Below are 21,220 nucleotides of genomic sequence, written 5' to 3'. Positions count from 1 at the left end.
CGCTAAGCATTCTGGCTACATAATGGGTGACACTAGTCAACTGGTGTAGTCCAATGGAATGAATGCACGGTTGCCAGTAACAAATGCGCTGAATTTGCTATGCCCTGAGTCGTTTGCCATGGACGGCTGTTGGCTGCTGCATTTTCCTCCTGGAGTTGCCATTTGGGTACTTCCTTCGTCTGTGGCAGGGATGGCTGCCAGATTTCCAGGTTTCAAGGTGAGCCACTTACCTTGGTAATCGTTTGTGGTGGATGTTAGTATAGAGAAGCTAAGCCACCATGCAAATCAGCTATGCCCACACCCTGGCTGGGACATAATCATCACAATGTACTGGTTTGCTAGGTGGCAGGTCGAGTCATGACATTGTTCCAGGTGATGGCTACCAATTGCAAGGCATGCTACCCTGTTACCAACCACTTCATGAATCCTAATGTCTTCCTGTCACCTGCAGCAATGGCCCCCAGTAAAGTTCACGACTTCACCTGCTGATGTGGAGCCTAAGTCCTTTGTTCCACCCCCTCCTCCTCTATCGCCTCCCTCCCCTCACTGATGGATGTATTGTTTCCGCCGCTAGTTGCCACAGACTCTGTGCCCCTTCAACTTTCCATCATAGCCAGGGGTGCCAGCATTGCCTCCTTTGGTGGTTGATCCACTGGTGCGTTCTCCAGGGGCCTCTCTCTTTATGCACCAGAGGTCGCTTCCCAAGTCTAATCACTTTCATCCGTACATAGTCTTTTAGTATCCCTGCCAGCAGACATCATGATGGAGGCAGACGAGCTGGCATGGGTGGCCTAGTGGGACAGATAGGGAACCTGTCATGGAGTATGCATGTGACCCATTGATGTAGGTGTTCACCTGCAGATGGCAGTAGGCCTGGAGGGCCAGTGCTTATTCGAAGTTCGACCACCAAGAGCTTCACCTAGCGTATCATTCCAAGTGTTGTGTTGGGTGCTGAACCATTATCCATTTGCACCATCTTCATGCTCAGTTCTTCCCATCCTGTAAATCAACCTGCATGGTGAGTTCGTTCCCCTCTCACCCTATTCCCTGGCTGTTATCGAACCATCATGAACCCACGAAGTACCTGCGTCAACAGTGTAGTTTCGTGTCGTTTCCACGTCTGTGTCTATACTAAAATAATATTATCTTCCAGTCTAATTACAATTGATTCTTTTAGGTCATAATTCCAACTGCGATACACAGTAGCCACCATCTGTGTTCATTATACATCATTATTTTTCCATCGGTGAGACACTGCTCCACCGCTGCAGATTTTGGGGTTGTGGTTAGCACGTCTGACAACGGAGCTCAACACATACGACGCGAACGTTGCGCATTGTCTAGACAATATACGTGTCCCCGCAATGGCTAGTTATTTTGTAAATACCGGAATCACTCAGTCCTATATAACCATTAACAAAGCTAATAAGCGTAAGAAGGGTTACGCAAGAAGCGTTGAAAGAATACGAAAGTAAAACAATCTCTAAACTTGACAGAAAACTCTTGAAGCTCTGCTCTTATGTTAAATCAGTTAACAGATCGAAGCATCTGTCCATACACTCAATGAGCATAATGGCATTGAAACGGAGGACAACACAGAAAAGGCCGAAATACTAAACGTCTTTTTCCAAAACTATTTCAAAGACGAAAATCACACTTTATTTCCTTCTTTAAATCGTCACACTAATGACCAAACTACATATCGAAATAAATGGCCAGGGGGTAGAAAAACAACTGAAATGTCTCAACACAGGATAGTCCACTTGACTTGATGGAATACCATTTCGATTCTGGGTGTACCGTAGGTCTCTTGAGGAACGAAGCGTTCCTAATCGCTGGAAAAAAAGCTCACGTCATTCGCCTTTCCAAGAAGAGTCGCGGTAAAGATGCACAAAACTATAGGCCTATTTTCTCTGACGTCGGTGTGTAGTAGAATTTTGAAACATGTATTATAATATTTTGACATTTCTAGAGACCTAAAATCTCCTATGTAGGAAACAACATGGGCTCCGAAAATAACGACAGTGTACAACTCAGCTTGCTCACTTCGTCCACGAGGCCCAGGAGGCAGTAGATACGAGGTGCATTCAAGTTCTAAGGCCTCCGATTTTTTTTATCCGGACCGGAAAGAGATAGAAACATGCGCATTGTTTTAAAATGAGGCCACGTTCATTGTCAATATGTCTCAGAGACGGCAGCACCGTACGGCAGATGGAATTTTACCGCCAGCGGGGAGAATGCGAACTGTTTTAAATACTTAAAATGGCGACGTTTTCCTTACTTGAACAGCGTGCAATCATTCGTTTTCTGAATTTGCGTGGTGTGAAACCAATTGAAATTCATCGACAGTTGAAGGAGACACGTGGTGATGGAGTTAATGGATGTGTCGAAAGTGCGTTCGTGGGTACGACACGGTTCTGGGCGCTACAGTCTGGAGCCGCGTGAACTCTACAGTCGCAGGTTCGAATCCTGCTTCGGGCATGGATGTGTGTGATGTCCTTAGGTTGGTTAGGTTTAAGTAGTTCTAAGTTCTAGGGGACTTATGACCTCAGCAGCTGAGTCCCATAGTGCTCAGAGCTATTTGAACCATTTTTTTGGGTGCGACAGTTAATGAAGGCACAACATTGTGTGGCAACAAACCGAAACAACCTCGGGCTCGCACAAGCCGGTCTGACGACATGATCGAGAAACTGGAGAGAATTTTTTGGAGGATTGCCGAATGACTGTTGAACAGGTCGCCTCCAGAGTTGGCATTTCTGTGGGTTCTGTGCAAACAATCCTGCATGACGACCTAAAAATGCGAAAAGTGTCAGGTGGGTGCCACGAATGCTGACGGACGATCACATGGCTGCCCGTGTGGCATGTTGCCAAGCAATGTTGACGCGCAACGACAGCATGAATGTGACTTTCGTTTCGTTGGTTGTGACAATGGATGACACGTGGATGCCATTTTTCAATCCAGAAACAAAGCGCCAGTAAGCTCAATGGAAGCACACAGATTCACCGCCACCAAAAAAATTTCTGGTAACCGCCAGTGCTGAAAAAATGATGGTGTCCATGTTCTGGGACAGCGAGGGCGTAATCCTTACCCATTGCGTTCCAAAGGGCACTACGGTAACAGGTGCATCCTAAGAAAATGTTTTGAAGAACAAATTCCTTCCTTCCTGCAATGCAACAAAAGCGTCCGGGAAGGGCTGCGCGTGTGCTGTTTCACCAAGACAACGCACCTGCACAATGAGCTAACGTTACGCAACAGTTTCTTCGTGATAACAACTTTGAAGTGATGCCTCATGCTCCCTACTCACCTGACCTGGCTCCTGGTGACTTTTGGCTTTTTCCAACAATGAAAGACACTCTCCGTGGCCGCACATTCACCAGCCGTGCTGCTATTGCCTCAGCGATTTTCCAGTGGTCAAAACAGACTTCGAAAGACGTCTTCGCCGCTGCCATGGAATCATGGCGTCAGCGTTGTGAAAAATGTGTACGTCTGCAGGGCGATTACATCGAGAAGTAACGCCAGTTTCATCGATTTCGGATGAGTAGTTAATTAGAAACAAAATAGGAGGCCTTAGAACTTGAATGCACCAGTGAAAGTCGTTTTCCATTAGCTGTTATTGTTCCAATATACACTCCTGGAAATGGAAAAAAGAACACATTGACACCGGTGTGTCAGACCCACCATACTTGCTCCGGACACTGCGAGAGGGCTGTACAAGCAATGATCACACGCACGGCACAGCGGACACACCAGGAACCGCGGTGTTGGCCGTCGAATGGCGCTAGCTGCGCAGCATTTGTGCACCGCCGCCGTCAGTGTCAGCCAGTTTGTCGTGGCATACGGAGCTCCATCGCAGTCTGTAACACTGGTAGCATGCCCCGACAGCGTGGACGTGAACCGTATGTGCAGTTGACGTACTTTGAGCGAGGGCGTATAGTGGGCATGTGGGAGGCCGGGTGGACGTACCGCCGCATTGCTCAACACGTGGGGCGTGAGGTCTCCACAGTACATCGATGTTGTCGCCAGTGGTCGGCGGAAGGTGCACGTGCCCGTCGACCTGGGACCGGACCGCAGCGACTCACGGATGCACGCCAAGACCGTAGGATCCTACGCAGTGCCGTAGGGGATCGCACCGCCACTTCCCAGCAAATTAGGGACACTGTTGCTCCTGGGGTATCGGCGAGGACCATTCGCAACCGTCTCCATGAAGCTGGGCTACGGTCCCGCACACCGTTAGGCCGTCTTCCGCTCACGCCCCAACATCGTGCAGCCCGCCTCCAGTGGTGTCGCGACAGGCGTGAATGGAGGGACGAATGCAGACGTGTTGTCTTCAGCGATGAGAGTCGCTTCTGCCTTGGTGCCAATGATGGTCGTTTGCGTGTTTGGCGCTGTGCAGATGAGCGCCACAATCAGGACTGCATACAACCGAGGCACACAGGGCCAACACCCGGCATCATGGTGTGGGGAGCGATCTCCTACACTGGCCGTACACCTCTGGTGATCGTCGAGGGGACACTGAATAGTGCACGGTACATCCAAATCGTCATCGAACCCATCGTTCTACCATTCCTAGACCGGCAAGGGAACTTGCTGTTCCAACAGGACAATGCATGTCAGCATGTATCCCGTGCCACCCAACGTGCTCTAGAAGGTGTAAGTCAACTACCCTGGCCAGCAAGATCTCCGGATCTGTCCCCCATTGAGCATGTTTGGGACTGGATGAAGCGTCGTCTCACGCGGTGTGCACGTCCAGCACGAACGCTGGTTCAACTGAGGCGCCAGGTGGAAATGGCATGGCAAGCCGTTCCACAGGACTACATCCAGCATCTCTACGATCGTCTCCATGGGAGAATAGCAGCCTGCATTGCTGCGAAAGGTGGATATACATTGTACTAGTGCCGACATTGTGCGTGCTCTGTTGCCCGTGTCTATGTGCCTGTGGTTCTGTCAGTGTGATCATGTGATGTAACTGACCCCAGGAATGTGTCAATAAAGTTTCCCCTTCCTGGGACAATGAATTCACGGTGTTCTTATTTCAATTTCCAGAAGTGTATAAAACCTAGTAGGTAGCGTCAGTAGTTTCAAGAGGATTTTCGCAAAATTCTAGCGAAATCCTGGAAGACCAGCGGAGTACCGTCGCATGGTGCAGGTAGAGGTTCCATTATAAACAAACGTAACGTATTGCAAATACATAGACACGAAGACCATTTATTGTATGATTACAAAATTGCAGAATAATAACTGGAAGCAGTTACTATCATGAAATGTGTAGGAATATGCATATAGGGCAATTTAAAATCTAACGATCACATAAAACCAGTTGCACGAAAGGCAGGTGGAAGACTGGCTTTCATTGGAAGAATTCTGTGGAAATTTAGTGCACGTCCAAAAGAATTAGCTTATAAAACTCTAGTTCGTGCAATACTTAAAGATTGCTTGTCAATACGGGACCCGTACCATATAGGAGTGCGAGAGGAAATAGAGAAGATCCGAAGAACGACAGCACTCTTCATTACAGGCAGATTTAGTAACCGCAAAGCCGTTACCTAGATGCTCAGTGAACTCCAGTGGTAGGCACTGAAAGATAGGCGTTCTGCATGTCGCTGCTGTCTACTGTATAATTTTCATGAGCCTACGTTTCTAAAAGAGGCACCCAACATACTGCTTTCTCCTAGGTATATCTGGCAAAAAGAGCACCAAGACAAAATTAGAAGATTCGAGACCACTCGAGGCTTATTAACAATCGTTCTTCCGGCGAATTATACGCTACAGGAACAAAAGAAGACGAAAGTGACAATAATACACAAAGTACCCTCGGTCACACACCGTAACGTGGTTTTCGGAGTACAGATGTAGATGCCCTAAAATTGGCTGATGGACCAAATACATTTCTACTATTACATATTTTTAAAATCCTCACTACCTTTTTGAGAAGCGCCTCCAGCATATGGTAAGAAAGTTAAAGATACACATTCGCACCGAGCGAGGCGGCGCAGTGGACTCGCATTCGGGAGGACGACGCTTCAATCCCGCGGCCGGCCATCCTGATTTAGGTTTTCCGTGATTTCCCTAAATCGCTCAAGGCAAATTCCGGGATGGTTCATTTGAAAGGGCACGGCCGACTTCCTTCCCCGTCCTTCCCTGATCCGGCTAGACCGATTACCTCGCTGTTTGGTCTCTTCCCACAAACAACCTAACCCAACCCTCTACACTCGTCTTCTACTGGCTCCGGCAAAAGCCTGAATTCCAATGTACGACGGATCTGCATCTCAGTGCTGCTATCCCGCTTGAACACAAGCTTAAGGTGTTGTAGCTGTTGCGTCCAAATTTCAGCGTCCATGTTGGAGTAAGCCCTCCTTTGCCAACGTCCTCAAAGCCCTCGTGCGTTGGTACGTGGCAGACTACTCAACGCGTGAAGATAACGACCTGTATGAGTTGGTGTTCTATGAACACTGTGTGTGGACCAGACCCTAGCTGACTATTATAAGAGGCTTTCGTTACGACGAAGTACTACTACAATCGGCGACCCTTCGATATACGCTTTCTTATGAGAAGTGTAAATGTTTGCTTTTGCTTAGTTGTGATGTGTGCCTTTCATTACCATATGAGCTGATGTGTACGCCGCACAGGTTGTGATAATCGCCTGCTGGGCTGCGTCGACGGGTCTGGCGCTGTGCTCGGTGTACGGGCTGCACCTCAGCTACGTCAGGCCCTACAACAGGCTGGAGGCGGCATTCTTCGCCTCACTGCGGCCGCTCGCCTGGTCTCTGTCCATCGCCTGGGTCATCTACGCCTGCGAAAAGGGACGCGCAGGTCAGTCTCTTCTTTACTCGTCACAGTTGGCTCATCGTCTTACCACATCATCTCTGGATGATGCCAAGTGTGAACCACACTGCCGGCACGTAGCAACAAATACACTCAGGTGGAAATAGTCATGGAATAGCGATATGCACATACAGGGCGTTACAAAAAGGTGCGGCCAAACTTTCAGTAAACATTCCTCACAAACAAAGAAAGAAAATATGTTACGTGCACATGTGTCCGGAAACGGTTACTTTCCATGTAGAGCTCATTTTATTACTTCTCTTCAAATCACATTAACCGTGGAATGGAAACACACAGCAACAGAACGTATCAGCGTGACTTCAAACACTTTGTTACAGGAAATGTTCAAAATGTCCTCCGTCAGCGAGGATACATGCATTCACCCTCCGTCGCATGGAATCCCTGATGCGCTGATGCAGCCCTGGAGAATGGCGTATGTTATCACAGCCGTCCACAATACGAGCACGAAGAGTCTCTACATTTGGTACCGGGGTTGCGTAGACAAGAGCTTTCAAATGCCCCCGTAAAAGAAAATCAAGAGGGCTGAGGTTAGGAAAGCGTGGAGGCCATGGAATTGGTCCGCCTCTACCAATCCGTCGGTCACCGAATCTGTTGTTGAGAAGCGTGCGATCACTTCGACTGAAATGTGCAGGAGCTCCATCGTGCATGAACCACATGTTGTGTTGTACTTGTAAAGGCACATGATCTAGCAGCACAGGTAGAGTATCTCGTATGAAATAATGGTAACGTGATCCATTGAGCGTAGGTGGAAGAACATGGGGCCCAATCGAGACATCACCAACAACGCCTGCCCAAACGTTCACAGAAAATCTGTGGCGATGACGTGATTGCACAATTGCGTGCGGATTCTCGTCAGCCTACACATGTTGATTGTGAAAATTTACAATTCGATCACTTTGGAATGAAGCCTCATCCGTAAAGAGAACATTTGCACTGAAATGAGGATGGACACATTGTTGGATGAACTATTCGCAGAAGTGTACCAGTGGAGGCCCATCAGCTTGCTGATAGTGCCTGCACACACTGTACATGGTACGGAAACAACTGGTTCTCCCGTAGCACTCTCCATACAGTGACGTGGTCAACGTTACCTTGTGCAGCAGTAACTTCTCTGACGCTTATATTAGAGTCTTCGTCAACTGCACGAAGAATTGCCTTGCCCATTGCAGGTGTCCTCGTCGTTCAAGCACCGAAGTCAACATTACCTTCCTTCAATTGGGCCAACTGGCGGTGAATCGAGGAAGTACAGTACATACTGACGAAACTAAAATGAGGTCTAACATGGAAATTAAGCGTTTGCGGACACATGTCCACATAAGATCTTTTCTTTATTTGTGTGTGAGGAATGTTTCCTGAAAGTTTGGCCGTACCTTTTTGTAACAGCCTGTATATATATGGCGGTCGTACTACGTAGATAAGGTATAAAACAGAGGTGCACTGGCAGGGATTTCATGTTAGGGTGCTTCTCATTGGCCTAGAGTCATGAACATTAGGATGCAGCAAGGTTTTTACTGTAAAAGTAAAGTAGAAATCTGAAATTGTGAATTTGTCCTCGCATAACACGTAAAAAAATTGTAATTTTTTATTCAATTGCCTGTCTTTCTGTCCGTCTGTTAAGATTTCTCAGGAACGGTAGACACCTCAAGTCACAATTTTTGTCATGTACTAAGGTTTATAGCCTCTTGGCGGTGTAAGCTTCTAAACCAGTGTAATCAAAAGATGCGGCATATTATGTCACATACTTTGATACTCGCAAACTTGCGCGCCATAACCTATAGGTAATTCCCGTTAAAGTAGAGCCATGAAATTTGTCAACAAGCAAGGTTTCACAGTACAAGGAAAGAAGAAAACGGACAATTGTCAATTTTTAATTGTATCACACGAAAAAAAATTCTCCTATGTCAGGTGTTATCTGATTTCAAACTTAAAATTAAAGCAATCTCGGAAGTCTTGGGATTCCCGGGGCTCATATCGTAGCAGTAACAATGTCAACAACAGGTCTAGATTCAGTCTTTCGAGAGGTATGAACTGTCTATATATATATATATATATATATATATATATATATATATATATATATATATATATATATATATATATATATATATATATGCATATTTAAGTTTGTGCGAAATCCTCAGACAACTAACTCTGACCGCACATGGCCAAGTTTTGTGGATGACAATGCGAGAGTACATCTAACAGTACAGGTAGAGGAGCTCTTGGAGCGAGATGATGTTCAGTGAATGGACTGCCCTGCCCGCTTCCCCGACTTAAATCACATCAAGTATGTGAGCGATACATTAGAGACATGTACTGCAATATGTCAACATGCACAACGACCGCCCAGAAGCTGTCAATGGCGCTGGTGGAGGAAAGTAACGCCTTACAAAAGAATTCTTTATCAACCTTGTGGCCAGCATCGGAGCACATTGCAGTCTGTAGAGCACAAACACCTCTTTAAGAATCATATTCCGCATTTTGTGATGTTCATCATGAATCGCGGAGACCTCAGAGTAATTATTACCTTTGAATGAATGTGTCACTCGTGCCATTTTCACTGCATATTTGTTTCAGTTACTTTCTGTCGTATACTGAAGCAATACATACTACATATGATCCAAATTTCAAACAAAGGAAAGTCCAGGTTCGAATATCAGAAATATTATGAAAAGGATAGCTTACTACTCAACGTAGAGATGACACCTTCACCTGCAGACAGACACCATTAAAAACACTGTTACACACTGAGATGTCAGTCAAAGCATTCATCAAAAAAGGAAACACACACACATCCACACAAAATAAGCACCCCCTACGCTCGCATGACCGTTATCTCTGACCATACTTTGTTTCAACCAAGCAGAAAAGCGTGCTTCAGGCGTTCTATAAACTAAGCAGACAAATTATTGAGGAGCTGAAACCTAGCTTTGATAGAGGGAGGGTATGTCTCCTGATCTCAGATAATTGTAAGAAAACACACAAACATATAGATTGTATTCAAGGTTTTTGTATGCTAAACTGAAAATTGTCTTTTTTTCTGGCATGTCGTTTGTGGTGAAAACATGCTTTTTACAAATTGCAAGACTGAAAAGTCACAAACTGTCTTTTGTTTTAATCCATATTAGAGCACTTTCACCAACAGAAAATTTTAAGCTGATCAATTTTTAGAATCACTGAAACTAGGATTTTCAAAGTAAATTATTTGTGTAGGTTTATTGTTAAGGTGTCAAGTACCTCAAAGGTATTACGAATCAGTGCCGCAATACATTTATTCTCATGTCACTAAAGAACTTGAACTACTGTACACAAATTTTTAACATTCTATGTGAAGGTAGCTTTTATAATGACATACCAATCATCTGTTTAGATTCTATGAAGTTTACTAGGTCAGGTACCCCTCACATCCTCCCCTACCAAAAACCGCGAAGTATAAAGCAGCAGAATTACTGAGGAGTATAATAATACTTCAAGGCACGCTCTATAATGAGTAAGAAAACACAATTACTCACTTAAGATACTCCTGGAACGGGGAAGACGATTTGATTTGATATTCGTGAAAGAGACGCACTGTGCGGGCTGTACCAGACGCTGCTCCACATGATGGCTCACGGCTTACAATATACAGGGTGGTCCATTGATCGTGACCGGGCCAAATATCTCACGAAGTAAGCATCAAACGAAAAAACTACAAATAACGAACCTCGTCTATCTTGGAGGAGGAAACGAGATGGCGCTATGGTTGGCCCGATACATGGCACTGCCATAGGTCAAACGGATATCAACGGCGTTTTTTTAAATAGGAACCCCCATTTTTATTAGATATTCGTGTAGTACGTAAAGAAATATGAATGTTTTATTTGGACCAGTTTCTTCGCTTATTGACAGATGGCGCTGTAATAGTCACAAAAGTATAAGTAAGTTGTATCACGTAACATTCCGCCAGTGCGGACGGTATTTGCTTCGTGATACATTACCCGTGTTAAAATGGACCGATTACCAATTGCGGAAAAGGTCGATATCGTGTTGATTATGGCTATTGTGATCAAAATGCCCAACAGGAGTGTGCTATGTATGCTTCTCGGTATCCTCGACTACACCATCCAAGTGTCCGGACCGTTCGCCGCGTAGTTATGTTATTTAAGGAAACAGGAAGTGTTCAGCCATTTGCGAATCGTCAACCACGACCTGCAACAAATAATGATGGCCAAGTAGGTATTTTAGCTGCTGTCACGGCTAATCCGCACAACAGTAGCAAACAAATTGCGCGAGAGTCAGAAATCTCAAAAACGTCGGTGTTGAGAGTGCTGCATCAACATCGCCTGCACCGTATCATATTTTTATGCTCCAGTAATTTCATGGAGACGACTTTGAACGTCGTGTACAGTTCTGCCACTGGGCACAAGAGAAATTACGGGACAATGACAGACTTTTTGCACGCGTTCTATTTAGCGACGAAGCGTCATTAACCAACATTGGTAACGTAAACCGGCATAACATGCACTATTGGGCAGCGGAAAGTCCAAGATGGCTGCGACAAGTGGAACATCAGCGACCTTGGCGGCTTAATGTATGGTGCGGCATTATGGGAGGAACAATAATTGGCTCCCACTTTATCGATGGCAATCTAAATGGTGCAGTGTATGCTGATTTCCTACGTAATGTTCTACCGATGTTACTACAAGATGTTTGACTGCATGACAGAATGGCGATGTACTTCCAACATGATGGATGTCCGGCACATAGCTCGCATGCGGTTGAAGCGGTATTGAATAGCATATTTCATGACAGGTGGATTAGTCGTCGAAGCACCATACCACGTCCCACACCTTCACCGGTTCTGACGTCCCCAGGTTTCTTTCTGTGGGGAAAGTTGAAGGATATTTGCTATCATGATCCACCGACAACGCCTGACAACACGCGTCAGAACATTGTCAATGCATGTGCGAACATTGCGGAAGGCGAACTAATGGCTGTTGAGAGGAATGTAGTTACACGTATTGCCAAATGCATTGAGGTTGACGGACATCATTTTGAACATTTATTGCATTAATGTGGTATTTTCAGGTAATCACCCTGTAACGGCATGCGTTCTCAGAAACGATAAGTTCACAAAGGTACATTTGTCACAATGGAACAACAGAAATAAAATGTTCAAACGTACCTACGTTCTGTATTTTAATTTACAAAACCTACCTGTTACCAACTGTTCGTCTAAAATTGTGAGCCATATGTTTGTGCCTACTACAGCACCATCTATCACAACGCGAAAAAAGTGGTCCAACTAAAACATTAATTTTTTTACACGAATGTGTAATAAAAAAATGTGAACTATAGCAGCAACCATAGCGCCATCTGGTTTTCCCTTTCAAGCTAGAAAAGTTCCTTTCTTTGTAGTTTTTTCGTTTGACGCTTATTTCGTGAGATATTTGGCCCGGTCACGATCAATGGACCACCCTGTATATAGCCCATGGTCCATAGTATTTTACTCAACGTTCTGGTTCTAACAATTACTCGCCACATGCTAGTACTAGACGCAGAGGACGCAGACGCCCCAACGCTCAAAGCAGCATAGTGCAACGTGTGCAAGAGAGGCTAACCTTATGCGAACTGCGTAATATTATGATGAGTAAAACTTATCACTGATCACAGTGTGAACATTTTCCACTGTAAAAATGCTGACTTTATTTAGAGTTTACAATAGTTCGATAATTGGCTTGGTATTGATGCTGGCTATTAATGAGAGTTCACAATGCGGCTGAACTGAATATTAAAGAAACGTTCGACGAACATTAACAGTTGTACCAAGACGTATGTATTAGAAGCATTTTCATAATATATGACATGGACTTGGTGGTTGTATTTGTGACTTTTCGGCGTAAAAATACAACACGGTTAATTTTCTATGAGCTCATCCTGGTCAGTTAGTAGTAGTGACCCATTCGATGTAGTCAATTTTCCTGCAGCTTTTCTTGACGTAGTTAAGTCGCACGTCGCCTGGACCAGACAATGAAGCAAAGGAACGTTACCAAGACCGTTACGCCGCAAACTGCTGCCAATTTTGAACTGAAGAATTCATCATTAAATTGCTATTCATATTTTATTTTCAGTATTTAATCATACTTCAGTAGCATCATTCATCACAGTGGACAGCTGGGTTGTTCTAAGCTTCAACATATCATGATCACAGCGGTATCTCATTGCCAATTTTTGTCAGGCTACCATTTCGAGATCGACTTGAATTGATAATAATAATGGCGTGTGACGAGGGCCTCCCGTCGCGTAGACCGCTCGCCTGGTGCACTATCTACTACATCTTTAAAATACAGAGATTTTAATAATGCGGTTATATACTCCCACGAAAACTGAGATACGGGAAACTCTTTATCCAATAACCAGTAATGTTAATATTTAAAGCAAGTAGTACGAGCGTTGACTGAAAAGAAATGCCTTTACCTTCGTAAATTTTCAACAGTTGGCAGCGTTTGTATGTGGCAGGCACTGGCTTGCTCCGTAGCCTCTTCTCTACAGCTCCACTTGGCGGGAAGCCTGATCATTGAACGGTTGTGTTGTTACAGTGTTAAGTATGGAACCGTGCGCTGACGGTCGGTCAATGCGATTTAAGCAACGTGCAGTCATTGAATTCTTCACAGCAGAAGGTGTCACCCTGAAAGAGATTCACCAGAGAATGAAAGCAGTTTATGGTGATTGTGTTGATGTGAGTACTGCCCATCGAGACGGGCTGCCACCGAGTTTCACAAGCAAAATGTTGACAGATTGATTCAGGACGATCGTCGTATCACTCAGACAGAAATTGCAAGCGTAATCGGCACTTCAGAAGAACGTGTGTGTTACGTTATTGCTTTACTTGGCTATTGGAAGATCTGTGCACGATGGATACCCCGGATGCTGACTCCTGAAATGAAATCTCACCACCGTATGACATCCTCGATAAAGTCCAGATTTAGCACCGACCGACTTGCATCTGTTCGCGATAAAGAAAGACGATCTTCGGGGAGATCGTCATGCTTCTGATGAAGAGAACTGTGAGACTGTGGTTGCGGAAACAGAGTGTCGACTTCTTCCGTGACGGCTTGTTCATCGTTGGGAGAAATGTATCCAAGTGGCTGGTGATTATTTGGGAAAGTGAATATTGGTAATTACAGATCACATTCTAAGGATTATTTCTGCATTTGATTTATTATAATATTCCCATCCAAACCCAATTGACGAAGGTGGAGGCATTACTTTTCATTCAACCCTCGTGAATAACAGATCGGTAACTATCATTTGCCCTCAAGACAACAAAGCACATTAATGGTCATAGCTCTTTTTTCTTTTTTCCTTTCTATAGTTCTTCTTTTAATCTTTGCACGTCTGGCAAAAGAGGCACCACTTTCTTCGACTCTGGCACTCCACCGGACTACTCTGTAACGTAACACCGAGACCCACAACCAGGGTACTGAGCCGACTGAACAGCGAGTTGTTTTGTGTGTCGTATGGCATTGAACAACGTAGTTACTTCCAACTATTATGAAAAACGCCCAGTACTATTTTAAAAAATGAAAGGAGGACGGGAAAAATATTACATCGACGCAGGCTGAATTGAACTCAATAAATACACAGTCGCAAAGAACTGTAATAGTCGCGCAATGGGTGTAAACGAAATGACATTAATCGGTCGAGAATACAAATTAACAAGCAAGGACAGCAGAACAGTCAGGCTCGTAACCCACACTGTTGGGGCAACTTCAGACACGTCTTTGGCCGGGATTTTCATTTACTGTAGTAGTGTTATCTTCAGCACTGAGTCCAATTGAGTCCCGATGACCAGCTAAGGGTGGTCTGGAGCCGGCCAGGACAGTGGTGTGACACCAACCCGACTTTCGCCCGCCCCACAGTCTGACCACCAGGAGTAATGGTCTAAGGTACCATTTTCTTTCACAGAACGACACCATTGGTTGTCATCTGGAGTACCCTTACCACACAGCAGAAGGTCGACGACATTCTACGCCACGTTTTGCTGTCATTCATTCCAAGCCATCCTGGGCATACATTTCAGTAAGATAATACCCGCGCATGGCGAGAGTGTCTACTACTTGTTTCGGTGTTTGCTAAACCCTATCTTGGCCAGCAAAGTCACCTGAGCGCTCCCCAGTTGAGAACGGTTGGAGCGTTATGGACAGGGCACACCAACCAGTTCGGGAGTTTGACGATCAAACGTGCCAGTAGGACAGACTTTGGTACAATATTTCTCAGGACGATATCCATCAACTCTACCAATCAGTGTCAAGCCAAGTAACGGCTTGCATAAGGGCCAGAGATGGACCTGTGCGTTATTGACTTGTTGAGTTTGTGAAGCACTTTCTCTTGAAGAAATCACCCATATTTTCTTAAATTCTAATAATTGTTTGTATGCATATTTATATCATATCTACCAATTCAGGGCAGACACCATGCATACGTAACGTTTGTCATATCGTTGTACGTAAAACGTCTGTACGAGTAGGAATTCTCCATGTTCTAGTTGAAAAACGACCTTCTACCAACTAAATAATGCCTTCTAATTTCTCCAAATTTAATTCATGTGCACTTTCAGACATAATATGTCAGTTAGATAGTTTAATGAAAACACTAAGACACGCTTACGAATCTGGTTACTCTCCGGTTACGAAATCATGTATCGTATTCTCTATTACAGTAACGTATTTTCCATTACAGAACTCGTACACAAATACCACATCGGCACCCTCAGCAGTTTTAAATATGTGCGGAATTCTTAAGAGATACAGTAGAACTGGCCAACAAATCACATTATTAGTTCCGAAATTCAGCACTTCGAAACAAAAACATCAATCTACAAATAAACCCACACCAACTGCAGTGCAAACATACGTAATGAAAACTTATGTATGTAACCAACTATATCTCCGTATCCAACCAAAATTGGACAGTTGTTATACGGAATCGGTGTTACCTACAGCTATTAAAGTATTACTGTTCCTCCTACAATACTTGGCTGACAAACCCGGTGTGGCACGGGTATTCATTTTGCCAATTTTCTATCAGAAACGGAAACGAAATATTAACTGGGTTTGCAGTGCAATATCAAAAAAATTTCATTAGCATTTATTCGTGAAAACATCTTCGAAATTATAGAACAGTCGTACAAAGAAATATGCATAATGTGCAAATGTACAAGTATAATACCAATTTTTTTTGTAAAAGTCTCTATGGCAACGCCTCTTCATAGATCTAAAAACGGCTATTGTTTTCCCTTACAGCTGTATGCGCTTCGGAATTAAAGCTGTGAAAAGGGCTGCCAAGTGTCAGGGATTTTCTTAAGTTCACTCGGCTGCAGGAGTATCTCAGTAATAAAGAATAAAACGGACTAAAACTTGATGCATGACGCGGCGTTTTTGAGGCATCTCAGTGTGTATGATGTCCTTTGTCTTGAACTGTGTGTCGTACAATGATATACTTGCGTGGGTACATTCAGCGGTATGTGTGGATGCTTTCTGCGAAGTACACTCCTGGAAATTGAAATAAGAACACCATGATTTCATTGTCGCAGGAAGGGGAAACTTTATTGACACATTCCTGGGGTCAGATACATCACATGATCACATTGACAGAACCACAGGCACATAGACACAGGCAACAGAGCATGCACAATGTCGGCACTAGTACAGTGTATATCCACCTTTCGCAGCAATGCACGCTGCTATTCTCCCATGGAGACGATCGTAGAGATGCTGGATGTAGTCCTGTGGAACGGCTTGCCATGCCATTTCCACCTGGCGCCTCAGTTGGACCAGCGTTCGTGCTGGACGTGCAGACCGCGTGAGACGACGCTTCATCCAGTCCCAAACATGCTCAATGGGGGACAGATCCGGAGATCTTGCTGGCCAGGGTAGTTGACTTACACCTTCTAGAGCACGTTGGGTGGCACGGGATACATGCGGACGTGCATTGTCCTATTGGAACAGCAAGTTCCCTTGCCGGTCTAGGAATGGTAGAACGATGGGTTCGATGACGGTTTGGATGTACCGTGCACTATTCAGTGTCCCCTCGACGATCACCAGAGGTGTACGGCCAGTGTAGGAGATCGCTCCCCACACCATGATGCCGGGTGTTGGCCGTGTGTGCCTCGGTCGTATGCCGTCCTGATTGTGGCGCTCACCTGCACGGCGCCAAACACGCATACGACCATCATTGGCACCAAGGCAGAAGCGACTCTCATTGCTGAAGACGACACGTCTCCATTCGTCCCTCCATTCACGCCTGTCGCGACACCACTGGAGGCGGGCTGCACGATGTTGGGGCGTGAGCGGAAGACGGCCTAACGGTGTGCGGGACCGTAGCCCAGCTTCATGGAGACGGTTGCGAATGGTCCTCGCCGATACCCCAGGAGCAACAGTGTCCATAATTTGCTGGGAAGTGGCGGTGCGGTCCCCTACGGCACTGCGTAGGATCCTACGGTCTTGGCGTGCATCCGTGCGTCGCTGCGGTCCGGTCCCAGGTCGACGGGCACGTGCACCTTCCGCCGACCACTGGCGTCAACATCGATGTACTGTGGAGACCTCACGCCCCACGTGTTGAGCAATTCGGCAGTACGTCCACCCGGCCTCCCGCATGCCCACTATACGCCCTCGCTCAAAGTCCGTCAACTGCACATACGGTTCACGTCCACGCTGTCGCGGCATGCTACCAGTGTTAAAGACTGCGATGGAGATCCGTATGCCAAGGCAAACTGGCTGACACTGACGGCGGCGGTGCACAAATGCTGCGCAGCTAGTGCCATTGGACGGCCAACACCGCGGTTCCTGGTGTGTCCGCTGTGCCGTGCGTGTGATCATTGCTTGTACAGCCCTCTCGCAGTGTCCGGAGCAAGTATGGTGGGTCTGACACACCGGTGTCAATGTGTTCTTTTTTCCATTTCCAGGAGTGTATCTTTCGAATAGAGTTCGTAGCAAAGAAGTAAAAAATTTAAACGTCATACATGGTGCAGCAGTTTTTCATGCATCTCTGCGTTTATGACGCCAACAATGTGTGGTACCATGATATTATTTTGTAGGTACATTCAGAGGCGTATGTAGATACTGTCTGCAAAATTTGTTGCTAATAAAGCTCAAAGCAAAGAAGTAATACATTTCCAATGAGGTGACATAATTTAAACGTCAGTTCGTGAACAAAATCTTGCAGCGGCAACACTTTCGCAATCGTGAACGGTTGTAGAGGCCTCATGGCTCAATATTTCTGCAGGGGCTTCCAAAGACTCATCATGGGTTAGCGATTTGCACATATACACCTAGTATTGCGTACACAAAGTATAAAAGGGCACTCTATTGGCACAGCTGTCATTTGTACTCAGGTTATTCATGTGAATACGTTTTCGCAGTGATTATGGCCCCACGACGGGAATTAACAGAGTTTAAACGAGGAATGGTTGTTGGAGTTACACGCATGGGACATTCAATTTCGGAAATAGTTAGGGAATTCTGTATTCCAAGATCCACAGTGTCAATAATGTGCTGAAATAGAAACTTTCTAGTATTACCTCTCACCACAGACATCGCAGTTGTCGGCAGCGTTCCTTGAGAGCTGACGGTAGGGTTCGGATGTGGCACTGACCCCACGAAGTTATAGACCGAAGGTGTCAACAAGGCACTGTGCAAGATGCTGGTGGCTCCGTAATGGTGTGGGCTGTGTTTACATGGAATGGACTGAACCGATCATGACTGTAAATTGTTACATTCGGTTGTTTGAGGAGCATTTTCAGCCATTCATGGACTTCATGTTCGTGGTCAGTTCGTACATAAAGTCCTGCACCGTAACATTTTTGCAATTATGCACAGCTATAGAGGCCGCAGTTCTCAATATTTCTGCATGGGACTTCCTAGGACTTGTATCCACGCCACGCCGAGCTGCTGCATTACGCCAGGCAAAAGGGGGTCCAACACGATATTAGATTAGGAGATATCCCATTACTTTTGGCACCTCCGTTTAAACGTCCTTCACAATGCGGCAATTTATCACGCATCTCCGTGTTAATGTTGTATTATCCCTTAAAGTTTGTCTGGTAGCATGACCTAAGTCTGTAGGAGATTTAGCGGCATATACACTATGTCATCAAAAGTATCCGGACACCCCCGAAACATATGTTCTTGATATTAGGTGCATTGTGCTGCCAGCTACAGCCAGGTACTCCATATCAGCGACCACAATAGTCATTAGACGTGTGAGTGCGGAATGGGGCGCTCCGTGAAACTCAGCGACTTCGAACGTGGTCAGGTGATTGTGTGTCACTTGTGTCGTACGTCTGTATGCGAGATTTCCACACTCCTAAACATTCCTAGGTTCACTGTTTCCGATGTGATAGTGAAGTGGAAATGTGAAGAAATACGTTCAGCACAAAAGCGTACATGCAGACCTGATGTGTTGACTGACAGAGACCGCCGAAAGTGGAAGAGGATTGTAATATGTAATAGGCAGACATCTATCCCGACCATAACACAGGAATTCCAAACTGCACCAGGATCCGCTGCAAGTACTATGACAGGTAGGCGGGAGGTGAGAACACTTGGATTTAATGGTCGAGCAGCTGCTCATAAGCCACACATCATGCTGGTAAATGCCAAACTCCGCCTCCCTTGGTGTAAGGAGCGTAAACATTGGACGATTGAACAGTGGGAAAACGGTATACAATGTGGTGATCCGATGGCAGGGAGTGGGTATGGTGAATACCCGATGAACATCACTTGCCAGCTTATGTAGTGCCAACAGTAAAATTCGGAGGCGGTGGTGTTATAGTGTGGTCGTGTTTTTCACGGAGGGAGCAAGCACCGCTTGTTTTTTTGCGTGACACTAAAACAGCACAGGCCTACATTGATGTTGTAAGCACTTTCTTGCTTCCCATTGTTGAAGAGCAATTCGGTAATTCCGATTGCATGTTTCAACATGATCGAGCACCTGTTCATAATGCACGGTCTGTGACGGAGTGGTCACACGACAATGTTTTGTTTGATGTGGTCTTCAGTCCTGAGACTGGTTTGATGCAGCTCTCCATGTTACTCTATCTGGTGCAAGCTTCTTCATCTCCCAGTACTTACTGCAACCTACATCCTTCTGAATCTTCTTAGTGTATTCATCTCTTGGTCTCCCTCTACCATTTTTACCCTCCACGCTGCCCTTCAATACTAAATTGGTGATACCTTTATGCCTCAGAACATGTCCTACCAACCGATCCCTTCTTCTGGTCAAGTTGTGCCACAAACCTCTCTTCTCCCCAATCCTATTCAATACTTCCTCATTAGTTATGTAATCTACCCAGCTAATCTTCAGCATTCTTCAGTAGCACCACATTTCGAAAGCGTCTATTCTCTTCTTGTACAAACTATTTATCGTCCATGTTTGACTTCCATACATGGCTACACTCTATACAAATACTTTCAGAAATGACTTCCTGACACTTAAATCTATACTCGATGTTAACAAATTTTTCTTCTTCAGAAACGCTTTCCTTGCCATTGCCAGTCCATATTTTATATCCTCTCTACTTCGACCATCATCAGTTATTTTGCTCCCCAAATAGCAAAACTCCTTTACTACTTGAAGTGTCTCATTTCCTAATCAAATTCCCTCAGCATCACCCGACTTAATCCGACTACATTCCATTAGCCTCGTTTTGCTTTTGTTGATGTTCGTCTTATATCCTCCTTTCAAGTCACTGTCCATTCCGTTCAACTGCTCTTCCAAGTCCTTTGCTGTCATTGACAGAATTACGATGTAATCGGCAAACCTCAAAGTTTTTATTCTTCTCCGTGGATTTTAATACCTATTCCGAATTTTTCTTTTGTTTCCTTTACTGCCTCCTCAATATACAGATTTAATAACATCGGGGAGAGGCTACAACCCTGTCTTACTCCCTTCCCAACCACTGCTTCCCTTTCATGTCCCTCGACTCTTATACTGCCATCTGGTTTCGGTACAAATTGTAAATAGCCTTTCGCTCCCTGTATTTTACCCCTGCCACCTTTAGAATTTGAAAGAGAGTATTCCAGTCAACATTGTCAAAAGCTTTCTGTAAGTCTACAAATGCTAGAAACATAGGTTTGCCTTTCCTTGTTCTTTCTTCTAAGATAAGTCGTAGGGTCAGTATTGCCTCACGCGTTCTAGTATTTCTACGGAATCCAAACTTATCTTCCCCGAGATCGGCTTCTACTAGTTTTTCCATTCGTCTGTAAAGAATTCGTGTTCTTATTTTGCAGTTGTGGCTTATTAAACTGATTGTTCGGTAATTTTCACCTCTGTCAACACCTGCTTTCTTTGGGATTGGAATTATTATATTCTTCATGAAGTCTGAGGGTATTTCGC

At 45.1% G+C, this 21,220-nt stretch overlaps 1 protein-coding gene across 1 annotated transcript in view; it reads left to right on the top strand.

Moving 5' to 3' along the window:
- The window catches only part of LOC126281421 (nose resistant to fluoxetine protein 6-like), a 262,936-nt gene that overhangs the window by 220,080 nt on the left and 21,636 nt on the right, over window positions 1-21,220 (top strand). Inside the window, exon 10 of the mRNA XM_049980364.1 lies at window positions 6,628-6,811. Coding sequence (XP_049836321.1) covers window positions 6,628-6,811 — 184 coding nt within the window. The remainder of the gene's footprint in view (window positions 1-6,627; window positions 6,812-21,220) is intronic.

The sequence above is a fragment of the Schistocerca gregaria genome, chromosome 7 (genome assembly GCF_023897955.1).
Source record: "Schistocerca gregaria isolate iqSchGreg1 chromosome 7, iqSchGreg1.2, whole genome shotgun sequence".
Classification (NCBI taxonomy): Eukaryota; Metazoa; Arthropoda; class Insecta; order Orthoptera; family Acrididae; genus Schistocerca; species Schistocerca gregaria.
This window is presented reverse-complemented; position numbering and strand designations above follow the sequence as displayed.